Source organism: Schistocerca americana, chromosome 3 (genome assembly GCF_021461395.2).
Source record: "Schistocerca americana isolate TAMUIC-IGC-003095 chromosome 3, iqSchAmer2.1, whole genome shotgun sequence".
Taxonomy (NCBI): domain Eukaryota; kingdom Metazoa; phylum Arthropoda; class Insecta; order Orthoptera; family Acrididae; genus Schistocerca; species Schistocerca americana.
The window spans coordinates 379296288-379310167 of NC_060121.1; the positions used below are offsets into that span (position 1 = coordinate 379296288).

Below are 13880 nucleotides of genomic sequence, written 5' to 3' on the forward strand. Positions count from 1 at the left end.
CTTAGTGCTTAGAGACATTTGAACCATTTTGACATATACGGGTAGTACAAGAAGAGTGGCAAGTCATGCCCGTCGAATACCATTCGGACGCCGACTATGAAATTCTTCGTAGTACGTTTTCGTTTCTGCGAACGATAAATGACTCTACTCATAAAAATATTCTGTCGGAGCGAAATGACACTAGCTTTTCCTTTTAAGGATAAGGCGCTCCTTCTGTTTTAGATGACCTATCGACCAGTGATGATTTAAATCGGTGTCTAGCTGCGGAGGACTGCATAGGAGTTTGCACGTTCAGCATCTGTTCAGAGTGATCTGCGGACCAGATGCAGAGCGCCGGCTCGCCAGCGGTCTCAGAGTTCGCGGCGTTTTTTGCGCTGTCCCTGGTCGCTGCCCCAGCCGTCGACCCCCTGCAGCCGGATATGGCCGGCGGCCGGATACACAGCTGCTGCTTACTGCTTGGGCTTTGCTGTGGCTCCTAGGCCCATCTCCCAGACTTCGTAGTGTTCGTCATAATCTTTTGTGACTGTTCAGTCGCATACTCATGACCATATAACTAGCCTTTTGGCTGCCAACATCAGGATGAAGGCCTCTTCTTTCCTTTCCCCTACTTCAGGCTCTTCATCAACATGTGGATCGGTCACGTCTCTAATTCTAACCATCTCCCATCACGTCACCGTCTCAGTATCTTCGTATGTCTTGCAATTAGCATAGTGCTTCCTTGTACATTGATCGTCTATTCGCCGCTATACACTGCCCAGCCAGAACATTATAACCACCTACCTCATAGGCAGTGTGTCCATCTTTGGCACGGAAAAGAGAAGCGATGCGTCGTCACATGGAAGCAATGAGGCATTGCTACGTCGCTGGAGGGTGTTGGCACCACATCTGCACAAACAAGTCACCTAGTTCCCGTAAACTCCGGGGAGGAGGTCGAAGAGCTGTGACGCCACGTTCAATCACATCCCAGACGTGTTCCATCGGATTCCGATCTGGCGAGTTGGGCGGACCAGCACATCGATTGGAACTCGCCCCCATCTTCCTCTAACCACTCCACCACACTCCTGGCCTTGTCAAAAGGCGCCTTATCTCGCTGAAAAATGCAACTGTCGTCGGGAACCACGATCGTTATGACCGGGTGTCTGAAACCAGTGCACGATACTCCTTGGCATCATTGTGCCTTAGCGGTTCAGGCGCTCAGTCTGGAACCGCGCGACTGCTACGGTCGCAGGTTCGAATCCTGCCTCGGGCATGGATGTGTGTGATGTCCTTTGGTTAGTTAGGTTTAAGTAGTTCTCAGTTCTAGGGGACTGATGACCACAGATGTTAAGTCCCATAGTGCTTAGAACCATTTGAACCATTGTGCCTTGAACGAGCTCCACTGGAACCCGGATGCCGAAATGAATATTCCGCAGAGGATAATGGAGTGACTGCCAGCTTGTCTCTGTCCTGCAGTAAATGTGTCCGAAGCTGTTCCCATGGAAGACGACGGACTCGCGCCCTCCCATCGGCATGATGAAGAACTTATCGGGATTCATAAAACCATACAACGCTCTGCCACTGCACCAACGTTCAATGCCTATGGTCACATGCTCGTTCCAGTCGTAGTTGCTCAAGTCGTGGTGTAACAATGGCACTTGCATGGGTCGTCGGCTGTGGAGGTCCATCGTTAGGAGTGTTCGGTGTACTGTGTGTTTAGACACACTTGTACTGGGCCCAGCATTAAAGTCTGCTGGTAGTTACACCACAGCTCGCCACCTGTCTTGTTTTACCAGTCTGCCCAGCCTGTAAAGAGGGATGGCCACCCAAACCCAGGACGTCTGGAAGCTGTTTCACCTTGGTTTCACCGAGTGTTGAAGACACTCAGCGCAGCATTCCTCGAACACCCGACAAGTCGTACAGTTTCCGAAATGCTCGTGCAGAACCTCCGGGCCATTACAATCTGTCCTCGGTCAAACTCAGATAGATGTGCGCCTTCCCCATTTTACACACGGACAGCACGCTCACTGGTACTACATGCACCGTGCGCTGCTATCGCCTGGATGGTTTTATACCGATAGTAGGACGGTGGTCATAATGTTCTGGCTGATCAGTGAATGTGGATCGTTCATACTTTCTAATCCTAACCATCTCCCATCAAGTCATCGTCTCGGTATCTTCGCATCTCTTGGTAATCTATTCGCCGCTATAAGTCTTACGCAGTATCATGTGGGAGAAAATTCATCAAACACCTGTCTACGTGCGCTTCGACAAAGAAAACAACATCAAGAGCACTGGAGCAGCATCGATTACACGCTTACGACGAATACCGCGAGCGATTAATAGGGAAAATGCTTTTACACTAAGAGTTCTGTTCTGCCTGACAGAAAAATATATGAAGCATCCAGGAGACACGGGCAGATGCCCATGTAGCTTCGTATAAGCACACGTCATCGTATGCTTAGAAAACAATCAGAATTGCAATTCTCTGTGAAAGTTAGTGTTACCATGCATAGAAGGGGATATAAGAGCCATGAACTGCGTCAGATGATGTGTGATCATGCAGAATGACACGGAGAACCCGTGTATACGTGTCGGACAGTGTTATCAGCACGTGACAGAGTTTGAAAAGGGCATCGCTGTAGGTCTCCATTTCGCCGTGTGGTCGAATCGTGCAACATCCAGATTTTTGAAGCATTCAGAAGTCACAGTGGCCTGGCGTTGGACTGCATGGTAACGGTAAGGCAGGTATACTTGACGTCAAGGTACTGGTCGACGACGTCTGACCACCACAAGACAGGACCGGCGTATTGCGCAGGAAGAACAGCCCAACCCCAAACATACGCACCTCTCACCCGAGAACAAGTGAAGGACTGACTGCAGCTTTCTCTCTCATCCCACACCATCAGTTGGAGACTACCAGAAGCCAGACTGCGGAATTGCTGTCCCATGCGTAGACTGTAGTTAACACCGCAACACATACGGCTGCGTTTTGTGTAATGTCATGACCAGGAAACATGGACTGCTAAAGAATGGTGTCGCATTGTGTTCAGCGATGAATCGCGGTTCTGCATCACTCTGGATGACCATCATAGGCGACTACGGAGGCGACCTGGGAAGATGAGCTATTCTTCTTACAAGGGAACCTCCCCATCGCACCCCCCTCAGATTTAGTTATAGTTGGCACAGTGGATAGGCCTTGAAAAACTGAACACAGATCAATTGAGAAAACAGGAACAAGTTGTGTGGAACTGTGAAAAAATAAGCAAAATATACAAACTGAGTAGTTCATGGGAAGATAGGCAACATTAAGGACACTAAGGACTCAGGAGCGCCGTGGTCTCGTGGTAACGTGAGCAGCTGCGGAACGAGAAGTCCTTGGTTCAAATCTTCCATCGAATGAAAAGTTTAATTTTTTTATTTTCAGTTTATGTGACAAACTCTTGTGTTTTCATCACTTTTTTGGGAGTGATTATCACATCCACAAGAAAACCTAAATCGGGCAAGGTAGAAGAATCTTTTTACCCATTCGCCAAGTGTACAAGTTAGGTGGATCGACAACATATTCCTGTCATGTGACGCACATGCCGTTACCAGTGTCGTATAGAATATATCAGATGTGTTTTCCTGTTGAGGAATCGGTTGACCTATGACCTTGCGATCAAATGTTTTCGGTTCCCATTGGAGAGGCACGTCCTTCCGTCTACTAATCGCACGGTTTTGCGATGCGGTCGCAAAACACAGACACTAAACTTATTACAGTGAACAGAGACGTCAATGAACGAACGGACAGATAACTATGCAAAAATAAAGAAAGTAAAATGCTCACTAGAGGGAAGACTTGAACCAAGGACCTCTCGTTCTGTAGCTGCTCACGCTACCACGAGACCATCGCGCTCTTGAGCTCACATTGTCCATGACGTTGCCTATGTGGCCCATGGACTACTCAGTTCGTATATTTTGCTTATTTTTTCACAGTTCCACACAACTTCTTCCTGTTTTCTCGATTGATCTGTGTTCAGTGTTTCAAGGCCTATCCACTGTGCCAACTTATAACTAAATCTGAGGGGGGTGCGATGGGGAGGTTCCCTTGTTAGGAGAGGCACAGCGGTGTGACTACTGGAATCCAAGGCGTGTGACTTCAGGTCAGGGTTGGTAGTGACTGAGGGAACTCTCGTGGCACAAAGGAACGTCAAGAACATCCTGCGTCCTCATGTGTTACCTCTCATGTGGCAATATCGTGGTGCATTTTTCAACAGGATAACGCTCTTCCGTACGTGACACGTGTCTGTATGAGCTGTCTGAGTTATGTTGAAGATCTGAGGTGCGCAGCAAGATCCCCAGATCCGTCTCCGATAGAAGATGTACCAGCTCAGATGTCAACTCCGTATCAGTGTCAGTATCCTGGACATCAACGGCACTTACTACGGTTGTGGAGCAGGTTGGTTCAGTAGAGGACACAATATCTTTACGAGACCCTCCCCAACTGAATCAGTGTATTAATCCAGACCAGACTGGGTGCAACGTCATAGTGATAACTGGGCTCATACTGGCAACTTCTTCGTAATTTTGACACGACTTTGTAATCACTGAAATAACACCACATACCCTATCAAAAAGTGATGTTTTATTTAGTTTGCATCTCCTCTTCCGTATGCTTCACTTTTTTTGTCAGGAGGTGTACGTTGCAATGTCTGCCCTGACACAATTCCTAAGAGCTTGATACTCTGTTTACGTCAATACAAAATCAATATTTGTTTTCTTCCATTAGCTCCTTAGCTCACTGTACTTAGCTTACGATTTACCACCCTCTTTATAATTACGATCCTAAAGGTTTGAACCGTATATACTCAGATGGAGTGCGAGATTCGTAATACTCGCTGGCAACGGTATGCGTTGACTCACGATTGTCTTATGATTTAAACATATTGTGCAGACAGATATCAGCGAATATATAATGTAAGAAACTCATAACACGAATGCTGAATTTGATGCAATTTACCTGCCAGCCGGTTTCAGTCCAGGACCAGGTTCACGATAGTCAAATACGCAATTATACTGTAATGGATGTGTGTATAGCGTGTTATCCTGTCTGTGTTGTATAATGCTCATGAAAGAAGGGCGAGGGTGAAACCCAGTGCAAGTTTACTTACTCCTATCGAACAGCACCAAGGAGCCACTTGATTTAACTTCCGCTACCCGACGGACGGATCGCCGCAACAGTATTCCAGGGTGACAATTATTGAACTATATGAAAAAAAAATTGGTTACAAGCTACGGCGTGCACACACTTTATTGAACATCTGAAGGTCGCTACAGATGTTCAGATTTAGGTCATATCATGTTCGATATGGCTGTCATCATTGGTGATGGCCGACTGGACTGGCCGAGCGGTTCTAGGCGCTTCAGTTTGGAACCGCGCGACCGCTACGGTCGCAGGTTCGAATCCTGCCTCGGGCATGGATGTGTGTGATGTCCTTAGGTTAGTGAGGTTTAAGTAGTTCTACGTTCTAGGGGACTTATGACCTCAGATGTTAAGTCCCATAGTGCTCAGAGCCATTTGAACCATTGGTGATGATGTAGCAGGCGAATAGCGAAATTCGGCATGACCCGCTGAAGCATCGGAACATCGATGCTGTCGATGACGTGCTGAATGACTGTTTTCAGCTCAGCAGTAGTTTTGGAGCTATTACTGTAAACTTTGTCTTTAACATAGCCCCACAAAATGGAGTCGCAAGTGTTCAGATCCGGAGAATATGGCGGTCAATCGAGGCCCATGACAGTGGCCTCTGGGTAACCCAGAGTCAGATTGTGGTCCCCAAAGTGCTACCCCGGGATATCAAACAGTCTCCTGCTTCGGTGTGGTCGAGAGCTCCGTCCTGCATGAACCACATCTTGTCGAAATCAGGGTCACTTTGGGCAATGAAAATGAAATTGTCTTCCAAAACCTTCACGTACAGTTCGGTAGTCAACGTTCCATGAAGGAATATCGCATCGCTTATTCCGTGACTGGACATTGCACACCACACATACACCCGTTGAAGATGAAGAGACTTCTCGATCGCGAAATGCGGATGCTCAGTCCCCGAAATGCGCCAGTTTTGCTTATTGACGAACCCAACGAAATGAAAGGGGGCTTCGTCGCTAAACCAAACCATACAGCGCATACTATTTCCCAACATGCCCTGCGACCAACCGTGTAGTTTTAACGTCCTAACGCAAACCGTTCAGAAGTTATAACGATTTTATTTCGTACTCAATAATTATCACCCTGTACATGCCTTTACTCTAGGAGACACTACGAAGAGGTCTGAAATTTAATCCAAAGCATTGGCGCAAAGTTTGGCGTTCAGGAAGTCCTACCCTTGTTGGCCAAATATTGGTGGTGAAAATTTTTCCAACCACAACGGTTAGAATCAGCTTCCTCCGAGTCGAGCGCCACCTGTCATGCGTGTGTTATCGATTACGGATACGGATTGGAGAGGGCAAGGTTTACCGCGACGGGAAGGGCGCGACTCACCTGCCGTCCGCGAAGCGAGCAGAGCCACCAGCCCTGGATGCCGGCCGTGTTTTGCTCGAGTACGGTGAGAAGGTCGCCGCGCCGGAATGCCAGCTCGTCCGGCGACTCTGCGATGTTGTCGTACAGCGCGCGCGCCACGCAGTTCTGCAACAAACACACACGCGGCGCCGTCACTAAACAGTCCCGCGAGCCACAGCAACACACTGAACACTCTCATCGAAACATAAAATTCACACTTGAAAAAGAAAATCAAATAAATTTTCTTGAAATTACAATAAAAAAAGAAAATGGCAAACATACATTTAACATCTTTAGAAAACCAACAGCCACAGACACAATAACACATTCCACATCCAACCACCCGCACAGCTAGAAGCTTGCAACACTAAGACATATGTTACATGGATTGAACAGAATCCCACTCAAAAAGAGAAACTATGAACAAGAAATGAGTACAATCACACAAATAGCTAGGAACAATGGGTATGACACACATGTAGTACTAAGGCTCAATCAAAAAATAAAAACACAAATACAAAAGAAACACAACATTTCCAGAATACAGGAGAACTCACAAGCTGAAAAATTACAAACACAGTCAGCAAACACACGCAATGACAACACCACACAGAAAAGAACCAGATGGTACAACATGACCTACACACATAAACTAAAACACAGAGTTGCAAACATCCTAAAGAGACAGGGCTTCCAAATACCATATAAGTCTGGGCAATCCCTCCAATTACACCTAAGCCAACCAGTTACCAAGAGGGACAAATTCCAACAATCAGGAATATATAAACTTGAATGTCAAAGTTGTGATGCAGTATACGTAAGCATGATATGCAGGAATTTTAAAACACGATACAAAGAACATATCAGATGTTGGAAGTACGAAACAAACCATTCCACATTTGCAGAACATTTAAAACACCATAACCATCATCCTACAAACATGGAACAAGAAATGAAAATAATGAGAATAAGCAACCATGACAAACATCTTATACAAACGCAAGAAAACTTCCACATCCAGAAAGCGATAGCTGAAAACAAAGATGTGATAAATGAACAAACAAACACACATCAGCACAGGCTCCCTACTAACTTAATAAAGGAAATGATAAGATAAAACAAAAAAAAACTCTTTCCCCTTCACCTTCTGGACACACACACACACACACACACACACACACACACACACACACACAAACAGATCACAAAAAAATGGTTCAAATGGCTCTGAGCACTATGGGACTCAACTGCTGCGGTCATTAGTCCCCTAGAGCTTAGAACTAGTTAAACCTACCTAACCTAAGGACATCACAAACATCCATGCCCGAGGCAAGATTCGAACCTGCGACCGTAGCGGTCTTGCGGTTCCAGACTGCAGCGCCTTTAACCGCACGGCCACTTCGGCCGGCTGAACAGATCACAGATACTTCAGTAATTACACTGGAAAGATTGGCAATAACATTCAATCTTTGGCAAAAACATTTGATAGTCGGCAACAGAAACCAAAACATTGCATTGAAACAAGCGTTCAGTTCATAGTGCTGTGGAACGTGGGGAAAAAAACCGCAAATTGGCATTCATAAGAAGAAGAACAACACCAAAATTGCAACAGGAGCGTAATATGTAGGAAATTGTCCACGCAACCTGTAAGTACAGTTCAAAACATTACTACTTAATGGGAAATACCAACCACCAGAACTGTTTATAACCTATTGGTACAGTGACCAAAATATAAATTAAATAGCAAACATATGTACATATTCCAGGCCACTGATGATGCCTTGCAGAAAATAAAGGCGAAACGCGTATGGCACTAATATTGTGTTTTATTCAGTTGCTGTCAGACGGTCCATAAGCAAAAATTATCAGTATACCGTAACACTCCGGTTAGTTCAAAAAGTTTCGAGACTGCATTAACAAAACATAGATAAAAATTAAGACGGTGGTTTTAATACTTCAGATGTTCTATTTGAGTAGAAGGCACAGAACGACCGTGTGAAACTGTCAGGAAACTTGACAAATTGGCAGTTGGCTTCTGTCTCTGGTTCTTCAGCCGACATTTTTTTGTTGATTTTTCTGTCGTATTACCAGCGCCAGTGGCTGGAATTGTCAAAGTTTCACCCTTCAGTACTGGTGGTGGACTTGAGTCGAGTTCGCGGTCGCAGCTTATGTACGACTGTGCCCCAACGTCCAAGAATTTTCCGTGGTCGTTACCGCTGCGGTTCTCCCATCCTACATGTTTGTGTATTTCTACAGCCGCCCCGAACAAGCAGGTGTACAGCTTTTCTGTACAACAAGATTTCCAGTGTCGGCGAATGACAATAGCTTCAGCTTTAAAGAATAAAGCCTCAAGGTGAGCGGGTACTGGATTCCCGTGCTGTCGCGAACGACCGCTGCAGGTAGCAAGAGGAGAACGGCAGCGGTAATGACCACAGAAAAGCCCCTGGACATTGACGCGCCAGGTACATAAAATTTGAGGCCGCAAAACTCGACTCAAATCCACCACCAGCTATGGAGACTAAAGCTCTGACAATACCAACCACTCGTGCTGGCGAAACGTCGGAAAAATCGTCAAACAAACGAAACTATATGGTTTCAGAGACAAGTCTCCAACATCTATGATGAATATATGCAGACTGAAGCGATGAATGAAAATTTGTATCAATATAACACGGGTCTCCAGCTGACTGGTTGGAGGATGGAAGCGTGGTAGTGTAGTCCGTGCAGTTGTTCAAAGCCCCAGTGTCAGAGTGGCGAAATGGTTGGCGCACCTGCCTAGCGAGCAGGAGACCCGGATTCAAACGCCAGCATTGGTACAAATTTTCATTAGGCTCTTCAGTCTGCATATATACATAATAGATGTTGGAGACCTGAAAACGTCTCTGGAACCTTAGAGTTTGATTTGATTAAAATCACATCTGCCTGGGTTTCAAGCACGATACCCGTTTGGTTCGATGCTGAAGTGCCTTTCGAATACAGCTGGAGAGCTTCTGCGATGTTTTTCGAGTTTAAAGGGTATACCGAAGGAATTTGGGCTGAGGAGGGAGACATACTACTGTACTTCGTCCAATTCTACAATTAAAAATTCCGTCAGAAAAGTTCTTCTTGGGGGTGCTGTTCAACTTGCACATCACATTGGTCTGAGTGTCAGGACGTCACAGCGTTAAGCCTTCACGTAAATTTTTGCACTTTGTTATTCTGTGGAAGATTCGTATTGATAACACCAAGTCTCGCCATCAGTGAGATGGTTTTCTTTTCTTTTTTCCCAGAAAAGAACTGTTCGCGGCTTGCATTTCAACAACATAGCAGTAGACATCCACGCGTAGTTGCTTTTTTTCCGGGAGTCAAAGGGTGCGAGACAAACTTTGCACAGACTTTTCTCTTCCTCAGAGGATTCTGGATAATTTCTTGAATACTTAATTCAGAGATGTTGCTCCTCTGCGATTTGTGACACAACATTTATACACTATGGCTACACATCCACTACTTGACACAGCCTGCTTACGACTGTGCAGGCGCACATCTTTTGCCTACGCTGTCACTTCAACCTGCCACCGCAAATACTACTCAAACATCGCTTATATGAAAGAAATAAAATCAGTCTCTGAACTTTTGGGACAGACTGTGTACATTAGCCTACTGAATGTGTTGTTTTCCATCTCTTAGTCTAATCAATTCACACATATTTATTACAGCTAGTAACAATGTGTCTGTTATTTTTTACATTTGTTTGCGACCCCTTTCGAGCCACTGGTGCTCACTGCCAACCATCAAAAGGTAGGTTGTTGTTGTTGTGGTCTTCAGTCCTGAGACTGGTTTGATGCAGCTCTCCATGCTACTCTATCCTGTGCAAGCTTTTTCATCTCCCAGTACCTACTGCAACCTACATCCTTCTGAATCTGCTTAGTGTATTTATCTCTTGGTCTCCCTCTACGATTTTTACCCTCCACGCTGCCCTCCAATACTAAATTGGTGATCCCTTGATGCCTCAGAACATGTCCTACCAACCGATCCCTTCTTCTGGTCAAGTTGTGCCACAAACTTCTCTTCTCCCCAATCCTATTCAATACTTCCTCATTAGTTATGTGATCTACCCATCTAATCTTCAGCATTCTTCTGTAGCACCACATTTCGAAAGCTTCTATTCTCTTCTTGTCCAAACTATTTATCGTCCATGTTTCACTTCCATACATGGCTACACTCCATACGAATACTTTCAGAAATGACTTCCTGACACTTAAATCAATACTGGATGTTAACAAATTTCTCTTCTTCAGAAACGCTTTCCTTGCCATTGCCAGCCTACATTTTATATCTTCTCTACTTCGACCATCATCAGTTATTTTGCTCCCCAAATAGCAAAACTCCTTTACTACTTTAAGTGCCTCATTTCCTAATCTAATTCCCTCAGCATCACCCGACTTAATTAGACTACATTCCATTATCCTTGTTTTGCTTTTGTTGATGTTCATCTTATATCCTCCTTTCAAGACACTGTCCATTCCATTCAACTGCTCTTCCAAGTCCTTTGCTGTCTCGGACAGAATTACAATGTCATCGGCGAACCTCAAAGTTTTTATTTCTTCTCCATGAATTTTAATACCTACTCCGAATTTTTCTTTTGTTTCCTTTACTGCTTGCTCAATATACAGATTGAACAACATCGGGGAGAGGCTACAACCCTGTCTTACTCCCTTCCCAACCACTGCTTCCCTTTCATGTCCCTCGACTCTTATAACTGCCATCTGGTTTCTGTACAAATTGTAAATAGCTTTTCGCTCCCTGTATTTTACCCCTGCCACCTTTAGAATTTGAAAGAGAGTATTCCAGTCAACATTGTCAAAAGCTTTCTCTAAGTCTACAAATGCTAGAAACGTAGGTTTGCCTTTCCTTAATCTCTCTTCTAAGATAAGTCGTAAGGTCAGTATTGCCTCACGTGTTCCAGTGTTTCTACGGAATCCAAACTGATCTTCCCCGAGGTTGGCTTCTACTGGTTTTTCCATTCGTCTGTAAAGAATTCGTGTTAGTATTTTGCAGCTGTGACGTATTAAGCTGATAGTTCGGTAATTTTCACATCTGTCAACACCTGCTTTCTTTGGGATTGGAATTATTATATTCTTCTTGAAGTCTGAGGGTAGGTCTAAAGAAAATTCTTTGTTACTGTTAAAGTTAACAAAATGTCACGAACTACATTAATCTCTTGATTCTTTCTCAGCTGCGGAGGTCGTCGTTGCTGTCCTGGCTTTTGTACCTCCCTGTCTTGAAATACGAAGGCTATGCTGAAAATAACAGCGATGCTGTGCCTGCACGCACGAACAACCAACATCGCTGTTACAGTATTCAACGGCAGCCAGCTCACAATGTAGGCCACTGATGGCATCGTGTATACTATTGGAGTTCACTCTCTCAGCGTCAGTTAAGGCCTGAAGTGGTGTACTGAGTCACTGAAACAGGTTGCAATATAATAAACAACATCAAAATGACAGCTTCCCGTCTTGCACTTTATTGCGTTAGCGAACGGCCGAATTCCAACAAACCATCAATCAGAAGGATGGACATACAAAAACTTAATCATGATGTGTTTAGCCTGTTGTGTCAGTATACAATACAGATCGTAATAAATGCAGAACTGTCCTCTTACAGGTATAGTTCAATATTTCGACCGCCATGCTCACGACAGAATGTATAGCGACGCACTGTCGACTGTCTTACACGCTCAAGTTCTGTGACGCGGTTGCCATCGCTGCGGGAGTAGCTTAAGATAGCGTCGTTGCGCCCCTATTCCATTGACGTCGGCGAAGCCATGCACGAGGTGTATACAGGGAATTGTTCAGCAGTAAACTTAAGCATACTACTGTTATCACTATTGAAGCAAAACTAACACTATTGATGAAACAAACGAGTGACAGAAGGCAACCTTCAGGGCGAAAAATACAGTGGACATTATTGTTGTCAACAGCAAGTACCGCGATGAAAAGGACAAGTTTTTTCCAAAGAAGACACACGACGCACATCATCGGAGTATTCTCTGTTGTGCAGATTTTTCAATGCTATACAGGTACAAAGCCGCGCGGGATTAGCCGAGCGGTCTTAGGCGCTGCAGTCATGGACTGTGCGGCTGGTCCCGGCGGAGGTTCGAGTCCTCCCTCGGGCATGGGTGTGTGCGTTTGTCCTTAGAATAATTTAGGTTAAGTAGTGTTTAAGCTTAGGGACTGATGACCTTAGCAGTTAAGTCCCATAACATTTCACACACATTATTACCCATATACAGGTACAAAATGGAGAGGGAATGGGGTGTAAGAAATCAAACGGAGCGCAGTTACTGCAATTATACTCCAGCCTGAATAGCCGAAATGCAGTTACAGGCCACCGGAGACCACTTTGTGTTCGTGTTCTACAGTTTTGACATGGGCGCGTATGACTCTAGCTGGTTTTGCGCCCTAAAACAAAAGAAAAACGAAGACCACCGATCCCCTATACGAAATACTTCGAAATTTCCATGTACAGCTTCCGAAATTTTGTCGATTGACTTGGGTTCGTCCCGCTTACGACTTTCCTTACCACTACGTGAATATTTTGGAGTGGTGATATGCGGTGACTTAAATGTCTGTTTGTCCATAGGCTGCTGAGATAGAAATTCAGTCCTCATTTCGTTTTGTGCTACACCCGTTTTAACGTCCCGTTTCACTACTCACTATTTTTACGTGACCTTTGTAGTTCGTTAGTACGTTGCAATACCAGCATAACGTAACGAAAGTTGGGTATTTACAAAATCGTTAACTGATCTGTACATGTTTGTTCCATGCACTGTGAGCCCAAAGTGTATTACAACTACAAAAATCCTAGTACGTAATTTCAGTACAACAGCTGTTGTTCACATGGCAACCTCTTTTATACAAGGTGTCCCACAAGGAACGGTCAATATTGAGCGATATGACAGAAACGATCATTCGAAGAAGAAGAAGAAGAAGAAACATGGTTACATCTACATCTACATGGATACTCTGCAAATCACATTTAAGTGCCTGGCAGAGGGTTCATCGAACCACCTTCACAATTCTCTATTAATCCAATTTCGTATAGCGCGCGGAAAGAATGAACACCTATATCTTTCCGTACGAGCTCTGATTTACGTTATTTTATCGTGGTGATCGTTCCTCGCTATGTAGGTCGGTGTCAACAAAATATTTTCGCATTCCGAGGAGAAAGTTGGTGATTGGAATTTCGTTAGAAGATTCCGTCGCAACGAAAAACGCCTTTCTTTTAATGATTTCCAGCCCAAATTTCTGTGATACTCTCTCCCATATTTCGCGACAATACAAAACGGGCTGCCTATCTTTGAACTTTTTCGACGTACTCCGTCAGT

General features: G+C 44.8%; 1 protein-coding gene across 1 annotated transcript in view; it reads right to left on the bottom strand.

The window, feature by feature from the left end:
* The window catches only part of LOC124605496 (breast cancer anti-estrogen resistance protein 1), a 549172-nt gene that overhangs the window by 86936 nt on the left and 448356 nt on the right, over positions 1–13880 (bottom strand). Inside the window, exon 2 of the mRNA XM_047137222.1 lies at positions 6497–6640. Within this exon, the coding sequence (XP_046993178.1) occupies positions 6497–6640 (144 nt within the window). The remainder of the gene's footprint in view (positions 1–6496; positions 6641–13880) is intronic.